This window comes from Trachymyrmex cornetzi, unplaced genomic scaffold (genome assembly GCF_001594075.2).
Source record: "Trachymyrmex cornetzi isolate Tcor2-1 unplaced genomic scaffold, Tcor1.1 scaffold159, whole genome shotgun sequence".
Taxonomy (NCBI): Eukaryota; Metazoa; Arthropoda; class Insecta; order Hymenoptera; family Formicidae; genus Trachymyrmex; species Trachymyrmex cornetzi.
The window spans coordinates 5,397-17,961 of NW_017296190.1; the positions used below are offsets into that span (position 1 = coordinate 5,397).

Here is a 12,565-nt window from a genome sequence, read left to right on the forward strand (position 1 = left end):
CCCCCACCACCGAAGAATCCCCGCGCTACGCTTCCCCTCGCCTACGAGTATTCCCCGCACCCCGCGCTCCCCTCAGTGGACCTGAGTTAGAATCCCCATAGTATTCCTACTATCAAGCATATATCGGACCAATATCTAGCGCACGGTATTATTCGCCCGAACAAATGAAACCCGAGGAACGCGAGAATTTTATAAAATGGCACGACGATATGACACAATTCTGCTTTATTTTTGATTTTCAACGCGAAATAGTCAAATATTGTCATAACGACGTAGATATCCTTCGACGGGCGTGCTTGGCTTTCAGGAAAATTTTTCTTGAACGCAGGAGCGTGTGTCCGTTCGTGGAATGCACAACTATCGCTTCTACGTGTATGAAAGTTTTTCGCAGAAACTTTTTACGCGGGGAAGAAATAGGAGTCATTCCAGCGGGCGGATACAAATATAGAGATAATCACTCGCGCAAAGCCGTGCAGTAGTTGGTGTGGATGGAGCGTGAGCTCAATCAACGGATAAGCCACGCGGGGCAAGTGAGCGAGTTTCGGATTGCCAGTACGCCCGTCGATGGATATTACGAAACTGATTCGGAGAACGAGACGCGACGTTACGTGTTACAATTTCACGGATGCTTTTGGCATGGGTGTCCATCCTGCTTCCGAATAAATCGCGAAAGAAAACTCAATTCTTCCACCGATCATGGCGATACGATCGACGCGCGCTATGAGCGAATTCTCGCAGCGACATGGCATCTTCGACGACGGGGATACCTGGTGATGGAGAAATGGGAGTGCGATTTCGACCGGGAAATACGTCAGAATAATGAGATGTGCGATTTTCTTGAAAATGCTCAGATAATAAAGAACTCACCTCTCGATCCGCGTAATGCATTTTTCGGTGGCCAAACGGGGAATATAGCAACCCGATGCGATGTTGCGGGAACGGAGAAAATACGTTACATAGACGTATGCTCTCTGTATCCCTATGTACTGAAAACGGGTGCTTTTCCGATCAGTCACCCAAAGATATACATCGGAGAGGAATGTTCCAAGTTAATCGGCGTAGCTCCGGATTTCGATTTCAACTCGCTCGAAGAACTCATTCATTGTAAAATACTCCCTCCGCGCGATCTCTTTCATCCGGTACTCCCGTATCGCATACGTGACAAATTGTTGTTCGCGCTGTGTCGAAGTTGCTGCGAAACGTTCTCGCAAGCTGAATGTACTCACAGTCTCGCCGAGCGTGAATTCGAGGGTACCTGGGTATCCTGTGAATTACGCAAAGCCGTCGAGAAAGGTTATCGCGTGTCGAAAGTGAGCGAAATTTGGCAATACGAGGTCACGCGATATGATCCCGATACGGGGCAGGGTGGATTGTTTACCGGATATATCAATAGTTTTTTGCAATTGAAGCAGGAAGCTAGCGGATGGCCGAACGAATGCGTGAATGACGAAGCTAAGGAGCGATATCTTCGGGAATACGAGGAAACCGAGGGTATCGTTCTCGATAAAAATAACATCGCTCAAAATCCAGGTCTACGTTCGGTTGCAAAGCTCTGCTTAAATTCCTTTTGGGGAAAATTCGGTCAACGATCCAATTTGCCTAACACCGAGATCGTGAAAAATTACCAGCGATTGGCAGCTTTGCTCACGAGTCCAGAACACGAAATAACCGATATATTACCCGTCAACGACGAGGTAATATATGTCTCGTGGAGATTGCGAAAAGAAGCGGTCGTAGCTTCTCCGCAGACCAACGTCGTGATCGCGGCATTCACGACGGCGCTGGCGCGGCTGAAATTATACGAACATTTAGAATTATTGAATAGGCGAGTATTGTATTATGATACAGATTCCTGTATATATATAAGTACAGGCAATCCGAACGAGTACGAGCCACGTACGGGCAATTTTTTGGGGGATATGACCGACGAACTCGAGAGCTAGGGCCGCGGTAGTTATATCGAGTCGTACGTGTCGGCTGGCCCGAAATTCTATGCGTACGTTGTTCGCACACCGGAAGATCGCCTGCACGAAATTAGTAAAGTAAAAGGAATAACGCTTAATTATAAGAACTCGCTTAGGATAAATTTCGATAGTATCAGGAGATTAATAATAGAAAATGAGAGAGAAAGGTACAGAGTAGAAGAAGAAGAAGAAGAAGATGAAGAAGAGGAAGAAACATCGTGGCGTAATATAAATCTGCGTTTTACCCCAATCCGGCGCACAGCGTTTCACGAGATTATAACGCAAAATGAAACAAAAACGTGCGCACCTGTATTGGTAAAACGAAGATTTATCAATAACCGTTATTCTTGTTATTCTCTTCCCGGTTTCGTGAGCGAATAACATTTTCATCTTCTTCTTCTTCTTCTTCTTATTCGAATCGGTTCTCTCTCTTATTTTTAAGTTTGAAACATTAACGAGTTTTTCGGCCCCAAACGCTTATTATAGTTTAAGTATGGTATATAAGAAGAATGTAAAAATATTAATGTCAGCTAAGTAAGATAAAATGTCAATATTTTTTTTGTAAAACCATTTTTATTAACTTTATTATTAAGTGGATAAATATAAAATGTACATATTGTGTTTGTAATTTATAATTATGATTATAAGTCTAAGTAAAATATATTTAAATATTAAATAAAATTTAAAACCTAATATTCTCTATTTTCCTTTTCCCTTTTTAAATCAAGTAACGAATAATAAATAAAAATGATCTAATACTTGAAAACGGAAAAAGGTTTTTTTGTCTCTTAATCTCCTCCCTACTAACACTTTTCTTTTTTCGACGTAAGTTTTCCCTGAATGACATCGCGTATAAGCTCCTCGTCTATGATGCAATTCCGGGGTGACGTTCGCGCTTGGCGACGAAATTGTACGCTATTCGTGAGCATTGACGCGGAAATTAAGCTTGTATGCGTCGCACCGCGACGAGGTCAGCTCTTTGTCCGTGTGGTGCTCTTCGCTAACGGGACCGCGCGGATGTAAGCTCACCCCCGCCGCGAGGGGGCCCCACCGCCGCGTGGGTCAGCTTATTTCCCCCCTCCACTCCTTAAATTTTGTTTCTTTTTGCATATTCTCATGATTATTAAGCTCCGTTTTTCTTTTTACTTTTGAAGTCACGCACGAGAAATCGAATTGATCATTTCGCAAAATGGACGCTGGAAACATCCCTGGATTTCGATCATGTGCGGGCCAACCGGTTGCGGGAAAACGATTTTCGTAAAGAGTTTTCTCCGACATTTGCCACTCATGTCCGACGTGAATTTTAAGAGAGTTTTATTTTATTACGCGGAGTAGCAAGAAACCTATCGTCAGTTACAATTCGACTCTTGTGTAAAAGTGAACGAAGAATAAAGCAGGGCAAGCGACAGCGGTAAAGCGGCGATAAAGAAGAATACAATTGAATTTCGCGAGGGTTTACCTCGTCCGGAAGATTACTCGAACGATCCGTTTTCTCCAAAATTGGAGATAATCGATGATCTTATGAGAGAATCGTCGTCGAGCGAAGCAATCGTTGATCTTTTTACTAAAGGCAGTCATCACAAGAATCTCAGCGTTATTCTTATCTCGCAGAATCTCTTCCATCAGAGTCGTGGACAGCGTGATATATCTCTCAATGCGAATTATATCGTAGTTTCTAAAAATCCACGTGATTGCGCTCAAATCGTCATTTAGCGCGCCAAGTATATCCCGACGATCCGAAATTTCTAGAAAAGGCATACTACGACGCTACGTCGAGGCCTCACGACTATTTGCTGCTCGATCTGAAACAATCAACCCCGGACGAGTATCGATTTCGAGCGTGTATTTTTCCCGAAGATACGACTCATTACGTCTACGTGTATCACGTAGATCATTTTCGAACGGATTCGTATAAAAGACGAGCACGTATGATAGTACCAGTCAGTCGTATGTTTTTCTCGCGATGAAGACGAGTGACAAGAAATTACGCAGTGCGACGAAAATCGCCACACATTCGATCGGTAAAAGAAACGCCTGTCTTCTCGCGGCATCTGTCTTCCTCTAAAGGCCCGTCTACAATACACAGAGTAAGAAGTAAGAGTAAGAAATTGACCAATCACAGTCAAATGTGAGAAGAATAATCGACTGTGATTGGTCAATTTCTTACTCTTACTTCTTACTCCGTGTATTGTAGACGACGCCTAACATCTGAACAAAAATCAACGCACAACCTTCCTACGCGCCGCGGACGAAAAACTTATTCGTTGTATCTGCGAATGTGTTTTTAATACACTCAAAGGTCTCGCTCGAACGTTGTGAAAAAAATCAGCTAACCAAATTCAAAACGCCTCTGCGTCGTATCGCAAAACGTGGTAATTGGAAGGATAAAAGAAAGCTGTTGGTGCAGCGAGGCGGGTTTTTACCTTATATTATCGGGCCTATATTATTGACTTTATTATCGCTAATTATCGAAGGAATGAAATAGTGTGATAAAACGTTATGGAGAGAGCCAAAAAAATGATTTTAATTTCGACGGAAAATCTCTCGAGCTGATGTTGCAGCTACGTCAGAATCCGACATCATTCGCTGACGGAGAGTCAAAAGAAATCGCAGTACTGCAAAATTCGGATAACACAGCGAGCACTAATAGCACAAACTCCCGGAGTCATCTAACACGACTCGATGCGGAGATGGATCGTATTCTTAATTCTGACTGGCCACGCGACGAAAGTGAGAGATGGAAAATGTACAGAGAGGCATTATGGCGATACCTACGATTTATCCAAGAAACGCGAAGGCAGAATGACGCCCGCAGCGAAAACGAAAATGCAGAAGACAACGCTACATGAGATGGCTCCGCTGATAACGAGACGACGAACGATGACGTCGTTTTTCATGATTTCACGTAAACATCCGATATACCGCCAGCACATTCCGTCAGTAACATCGGTATTATTACGAAAAATTTTGAAATTTCGAGCGAGCATAATCGTGCGAGGAATAATCATGCGATGAAAAGCATTGAGGAAATAGTGGAAAGCGTACCGAAATCTTATCGTAAGCATGCACACTTACTGATGAAACATTTAATTCGAAATGCTATGCCTGATAGAATTAGTTGGAACGAGCACGGAATCGTGACTATATATGACAACGTCGTGAAAGACTCGAATATCACTTGATAAACAACGCGATGAGCGAGAGAAAAACTGTGAAAGCAGTAGGTAGAAATCAGTTCGCGCGATTACTCCGTGCGTTCAACATACTTTCTGCGCTGGTGAGAAATAAAAGATTATTGTCCTCGCACGGTGTTAGTGTAAACAGCGTAAAACTTCGATTTCGGGCGAGTTTCACGCCTTTTATATCGAAAGCGCAAGTTCCACGCCGATTGTATCGAGAGAAAAGAGAAAAACGCAAAAATTATGAACAAGAAGCAGACGAGGAAAGTTCGATGATTCTTTCTCGTACACGAAAAACTGATACCCCCACATCTCTACAAACGGGAAAAAATCGGTTTCTCGGTTGGAAAAAACTAGGATAATACAATGGCGTTTGAAAAATTTTACTACGATCCGTCGCATAACGCGGGTTATTCGGCGGTGGATAATCAAACTCGTGCTGTTAAACCGAATTTCTCACGGGGAGAAGTCGTGCGCTGGCCCGAATTGCAAGACGCGTACACGTTGCACCGACCATTGCGTAGAAAATTTCCACGATTGCATTACAACGTAACAAACATCGACGATGTGTGGGAGGCAGATTTGTTCGAACTCCGAAATCTAAAAAGTTACAACGACGGTTATTCCTATCTGTTAGTGATTATCGATGTACTAAGTAAATACGTATGGATAGAACCGTTAAGCGACAAAACGAGTAACTGCGCGATAAAAGCTTTTCAACGCGTACTAGCGAAAAGCGAAGGACGAGTACCCGTGTACCTGCAAACGGACAAGAATAAAGAATTTGTCGCGCAATCAATGCAGAAATTTCTTAAAGAAAACATTCGTTTTCGGGTAACGCGCAATCCAGACGTCAAAGCGGCCATCGTCGAGCGCTTCAACAGAACACTGAAGGAACGAATGTGGCGTTATTTTACGCATAAAAATACGCGATGCTACATCGATGTTCTGCAGGACATTGTACACGCTTACAATCACACGCGTCACTCGTCCACGAGAATGCAACCTGCGGTAGTAACGAGAGAAAACGCACGTATCGCTCGTGAAAATATAGCTCGTCGTTGGAAAAACGAAACGTTAAAGAAACAGGTGCAACAGGTTAAATATCGCGTCGTATCACGTTCGTATCAGTAGAGTGAAAGTGCTTTCGATACAGGATACGAGGCTAAGAGGAGCGAGGAGATATTTCAAATTTACTGTGTTCTCGATTGGTGAAACCCTCACATGTACGAACTGCGAGATTTAGCAGGCGAAGTCATAGACGATATTTTTTATGAGCAAGAATTAGCTCGAGTTGAGAAAAACGTAGAGGAAGAACAGTTTATCGTCAATCGCGTGATAAAGAGTAGAGGACGAGGAGCTTATAAGCAAGTGCTTGTTAGTTGGCGCGGTTATCCCAGTAAGTTTGATAGTTGGATACCGGCTTCGAGTTTAATTTCTCTTCACGATGGAGGAGGAACAATTTCTTCTGGTATTCCCGAGTAACAGCAGTATGCGTCATTTTCCGGATAATACAACTTCGTCCTTCATCACGGAATTACCTCATTCTATCGTGTTACACGGACAATTGGAGGTTGCGATAACCGAGATTCAATTTCCCTGTACCTTTTTACACATACGTCATAACAAAAATGTGATCAGATTCGTCGATATTAAACCTGACGAAAGGTGCGTTTACGGCGAAAGAAGGTACATTTCCAAATGGTATTTACAGCGATATCTATGATCTTATTGATGCGATTAATACCACGTGTAAACTTGCCGAATCGCATTTTTATTTTGAACTGAAAAAAGCGTCTGGCGGCAAAGTCTTGATAAGTAATAACTGCGTTGAAAAGTGCAAAATGCTACAGCATATAAACTTTTCCGATAATCTTCTAAGAATACTAGATTTCTCATCAGCACTTTCCGCAAATCACCCATTTTATTCTAAGCTCGCGATACGTAAACCTAATTCCAATGAAACAGAAGATAAAGCTTTTCTTACTAACGAATTTGATAAGGAGACGGGAGAACGACTTGCAGACGGTTATTGGAGTAACGAACCCTATAGTTTGTGGCGCGGTATCCCAGATAAAATGTTCGTTTATTGCGATATTTGTAAGCCTTATATAACAGGTGATGTACGTACTCCACTTCTCAGGATAGTTCCGGTCGAGATACGCAGCCATAATTACGCATTTGGTGCAAATTTGGTGAAGCATTTCTCATTTTCAAATTATATCCCATTGCGACGAAGAAATTTTAGAATGATCGAAATAGATATAAGAGATCATCTTGGAAAAAAAATTCCATTTGAATTCGGAACGCTGACAGTGACTCTGCACTTTAAACGTAAGCAATAACTTTCTTTCGTATATGCGAGCGTGTCGGTATAGCGACAGTCTTTAGTTAGAAACTAGCTATGGAGTATGAGGAGTATTTTGATACGCGGGACATCGGTAGCCGACGTGGAATTCCACGTGTTTTCGTCGGTTCGCCCTACCAAAGCGGACATGGAATCGGAAGCTTTCTCGGTGGACTATTCAGAAAAATATTACCTTACCTAGGTAAAGGTACACGTGCTGTCGGAAAAGAAGCTTTACGTGCGGGAATTAACTTAATAGAAGACATCGAAAATAATAAGCCGTTGAAGGAAGCGGTCAAAAGTCGTCTCGCGGAATCTAGGTGTAATCTGAAGAGAAAAGCCAAAGAAAATATAAGTTCCCTGATGAGGGGGTCGGGATATAAAATATCCGCAAAGTCCGCATCACTTCACTTTCTATTCGGAGGTCGGAATAGTCGTATCGCGCTTCGTAAACGACGTCGGGCAGTCAAAAGAAAATCATCGAGGAGTAGCACAGGGAAGAAGAGCAAAAAAGTGACGAAGAAGAAAAAAAAATTCGCGTTGCAGGAAGAAAAACCAAAAAACCATCCACTAGGAAACATCGAGTCAAGAAACGCGACGTATCCGACATATTCTCTTAATTGAGATAGGAATTCGTGACTGGAGAAAAAGCATGTCCTTTCTTCATACCCACTCAAGCGAGTGTATAAAGAGCGAACTCGATTTCTTCTCTCTACCACCTACGCAAACCAGCATCGAGAGTTCGCAATGGATTTATTATAAGCCCGTAACTTCGCTCACGGACGACTCACCCATAGAATTCGTCATACCCGACCATGGAGAAGACTATCTGGATCTCACTCACACCATGTTGAGCCTTCGCATACGCGTAGAAAGCGAACGCGGAAGAGCACATCGGTCGCAGCCGCCGACGTGGCAAAAGTAGAACCCGTAAATCATTTACTGCATTCCATGTTCAACCAAATCGACGTATATTTCAATCAAAACTCGTGTCGCCACCACACAATTCTTACGCTTACCGCGCGTACATCGAGGCGTTAAATTATGCTTCACTCGCAAAAACTTCCCATCTAACCTCTTGCTTATGGGACGCGGAGATTCCCGGCTACATGGACGACATGTTAGACTCGTCAAATCCAAATACGGCACTCGAGAGACGCGCGAAATACATTCAAGGAAATCGTGCGCTAGATTTCGTAGGTCACCTTCACTGCGACGTTTTCAATAAAGATAAATTTTTAATTAACGGAGTGGAAGTTAGAATGAAACTCGTACGCTCGAAAAATTCATTTTGCCTAATGGAGACTAGAACGATGTCAAAAATACGTATTCTCGATGACAGTTTACTCGTAAGAAGAGCAAAAATAAGTCCGGGTGTGCTACTCGCACACGCTAGAATGCTGAGTAAAACTACCGCCAAGTATGCCCTTACGAGAGTCGAAGTTAAAACATTCACGATACACGCTGGCGTCGTGGGGAAATCGATAGACAATGCAATACTCGGACAGCTGCCGAAATGAATAATAGTTGGCTTTATCGATAACAAGGCATTTAACAGGGGGGGGGGGGGGGGTGATAGAAAATTTAATCCGTTTAATTTCAAAAATTACAGAATAAATTTCTTTTCGTTGTACGCCGATGGCATGCAAATTCCCAGTAGGCCGTTACAGTCAAAAGACGAGCCGCTCTACGTTGAAGCTTATCACACAATATTCTCGGGAACTGACATTCACTTTCTGAACGAGGGTAATTCTATAAGCAGAGACAATTACGCCAATGGCTACACTCTTTTCGCTTTTGATCTTACTCCGGATCTATCCGCTAATTGTGCAGGACATTGGAATCTTGTGGAACATGGAAGCTTACGATTAGAAGTGAGATTCGAAAAAGCTCTTTCCGTGATTATTAAGTGTATCGTCTATGCAGAGTTCGATAACGTTTTAGAAATCGATTCCTCCCGTCAAGTCATTGTCGACTATTCCGGTTAGCTCTATACTTTTCGTGAGAAAAATATTTTCCCCCTACTACACATTATTTCTAATCTAATTCCGCGTGAGATGACGAAAAAAGCTTCAGTCTTGTTCGTGACACCGACGCTGACGTTTCGTGATATAAAAAGAGTAGCGAAAATTCGAATATATAATGGATATAGTCATAGACATACAAGGTTTTCGCGATGTCGAAGACAACTTTATTCCGAAAGAAATCGCGGTTCTTGCGATTAATGCGACGATCACCGGGCACTGGAATATGAGGCCACCATATCCATTTGGAGAGTTATCCGAGAGAGCAAGACGAGAAAACAACTAGCTTACACGAAATTATCACGAAATCAATGGTTCGACGGAGACATTAATCCTACATACTTCACGATACATTTGCGAGCTATTACACGACACGCACGCTACATCTATACCATTGGACAAGAGAAGTTACGTTATCTGAGTAATTTACTCTCCAGAAACGTATATAATCTGGAAGGAATTTCTCCGGCTTTCAAAAATCTGCTAGATTTCGGAGGTTGCGGACAACGTTTCAAGCACCACGGATTTCGAACCAACGTTGAATCACATTGCGCCTTACGCAACGCTTACAAATTGAAATGTTGGCTAGCTATACGAAATAGCAGCAATTCGAGCTACGATAGTCTTCCTTCAGAAAATTGCAGCGAAAGCGACGTCAAGAGCGAAAAAACAAACAGCGGAATTTTTTCAATTAAATTTAAAAATCAGAAAAACGATATATTTCGCAACATCGAGGCGTAGAGGAAAAATGTCGTGACAGAAAAAGCGAACTAAAGCGAGGACGAATAAGCGACAGCCGAAGAGAAAAAAGATCTTCCAAAATTCGACTCGACTGATAGAGATAAAGCTAACACTAGCGTTTCGCAAACGTCTAGTATTTTTGAGATCTCGACAACGCACGTACTGGCAAAAGAGGTAAATTCTGAATTTACGCATACATTTCCTCTCTCACGCTCACCTACGCCGAAAAATGAAATCACTGGAAGTTTTAAACGCCTTACATCAACTCAGTGTTCGACATGCAGGGGTCTATTCTGCCGACCGACTGCCGAGGATGTGGACGAAGTCGACTGCCATTGTCGCTAACACAGACGATCACGATCGACCTGGCCAGCACTGGGTCGCCTTCTACATCAATGAATGCGGTACAAGAACATATTTCGATAGCTACGGTTTGCCGCCCTTGGACTCAAGATTCCTCTTACGACTTCGCCGAAACTCCACCACGTATCGCTGGAACACGACGACGCTGCAAGGAATACTTTCTCAAACTTGCGGACAATACTGTTGTATATTTTATGTGTAATGGTTATAATCTTAGCCAGTTTCTTAGTCTGTTTACCCTGATTGTAAACGCAATGATCGATTGATTGCACAGTTATTTCATAAATTTTTTCTTCGTTGTAAACGTAAAACAATTAATTCTCATGCTGTATGCCGTTATGTTCAATCGTCTGCTCTTTTAAAAAGTAAAATATAAAATAAACGATTATTCTCGCGAAAGAACTATTTTATGTAACAACGTTATTTTATCAATAAACATCTTCTTTTCAATTTTGTCGATGTACGCCACGTCTATTATTTTCCTAATCATTTTCTCGTTCCCTTCCAACCGACATCTTCTTTTATCATATTTTTTGTGAGAACTAAATTAATAAAAACTTTTGTCATTTTTCGAAATAAGACTAACGCTAACATAAAAGGCAAAAATAGAATTTATCTAAAACGAGTAAATCATCCCAGCTTTGTTACAAACAGGCACGAACTTGCCCATTGCTGTTTTCCTCCTGTCCTTCCAGACAAAAAATCGGTCGCACAGCGTTAAATAATAGAAAAATAAATAAGCGATAAAGGAAGACTCTCTTCATTGCGTCTAACCAGGACGCGAGAAAAACGAAGGGCCATAAATCATACCCGCATTCCTCTCCGAAGCTTGAACCTTTCCCCCTTTTTCCCCCCCTGGCAAAAAACTGTTTCGGGGACCTATTTTCTCCACCTCCGCCATTTTCTCGGATTTGGCGGTTTTTCATTTTCACTTTCATTCTCTCTCTCACTCAACGTGCCCTCTCTCTCTCACTCAACGTGCCCTCTCTCTCACCAATCGTAGCACGGGCAGCCATCGAGAGAACCAATCGAAACGCGCCATTTAATTACCTCATTACTCCACCCTCGCGTCACCAACCAATCAGAGCGCTCCCTTTTTCCAGACAGGCCCCTCTAGTCGTCTAGGAGAGAGTGGAAGGGGATTTGTTTTGACGTTTAGGGGGGGAAGAGGGGGTTTATTTTGACGCCAGGGGTGGAGTGGTGGGGGTTTGTTTTGAATGTCTGTGAAGTTAGCACCGCCATTTTGAAAAACAAAAAAAATCAAAATTGTGCTAGGCTTGTGCTACGTTGTGTCGTAAACGGCGAAAGGCCTCGGTAGTGTTCTAATGGCTCAGGACGCTCGTACGGTTTACAAGAGATCCGGGTTCAAGTCCCGGCCGAGGTAATATTTTTCGCAATAAATTTATTAATAGTTTTTATAGATTAACATCTTTATAATATATGATGCTTGATGGTAGCATCAAATTATTAAATTGTTTGTCAATTTAATTCGCAATTACTAGAGTAGTTTTAATTGCGTTTATTTAGTCCGGAAAAAATTCGGCGCGCAGTTTGAAAAAGACTACAATATGGTATATATGCAAGTACATATATAGTATATATTAGTAATTCAAAATTGAATTATTTAAAGCAACGAAGATCCAGCTCCAACCGTAATAGGCCGTTACACCTTAATATTAATTAATATTTATAAATTGCCTATAGATGAGCGGATTTCGATCTCGAACCACTCACTTCCTGTGTTAAATAACTTAGCTTCTTGTTCCTTACATTGCACCGAAGTAGATAGGAGTTTGTTACAGTTAGCGAAAGATACTAGGGTTTTTTTAAGGGATATGAACGATAGGGTGATTTTTACTCGTGCGGATGGGGGATGTGACAGTAGCATTGGATAGACAAATGTACATTTCCAAGGTAAATGAAATGCTTCAAGATGTCAATACTTAT

General features: G+C 42.2%; 2 protein-coding genes across 2 annotated transcripts; both read left to right on the forward strand.

The window, feature by feature from the left end:
• Positions 1 to 488: 488 nt before the first annotated feature.
• Positions 489 to 1,943, forward strand: LOC108758535 (uncharacterized). The gene has a single exon (XM_018503539.1). It carries the CDS (start codon positions 489 to 491, stop codon positions 1,941 to 1,943), a length of 1,455 nt encoding a protein of 484 aa, XP_018359041.1.
• A 4,647-nt stretch (positions 1,944 to 6,590) lies between these two features.
• Positions 6,591 to 9,478, forward strand: LOC108758536 (uncharacterized protein F54H12.2-like). The gene is made up of 2 exons (XM_018503540.1): positions 6,591 to 6,811; positions 9,103 to 9,478. The coding sequence occupies exons 1-2, from the start codon at positions 6,591 to 6,593 to the stop codon at positions 9,476 to 9,478; spliced, it is 597 nt and encodes a 198-aa protein (XP_018359042.1).
• Positions 9,479 to 12,565: the final 3,087 nt, after the last annotated feature.

Bases quoted from the DNA above. Each gene is read 5' to 3' on its own strand.
- LOC108758535 (XM_018503539.1), top strand. From the start codon at position 489: ATGGAGCGTGAGCTCAATCAACGGATAAGCCACGCGGGGCAAGTGAGC.
- LOC108758536 (XM_018503540.1), top strand. From the start codon at position 6,591: ATGGAGGAGGAACAATTTCTTCTGGTATTCCCGAGTAACAGCAGTATG. The intron at 6,812-9,102 runs GTGCGTTTACGG...CAAAAATTACAG, and splicing joins GATATTAAACCTGACGAAAG to AATAAATTTCTTTTCGTTGT.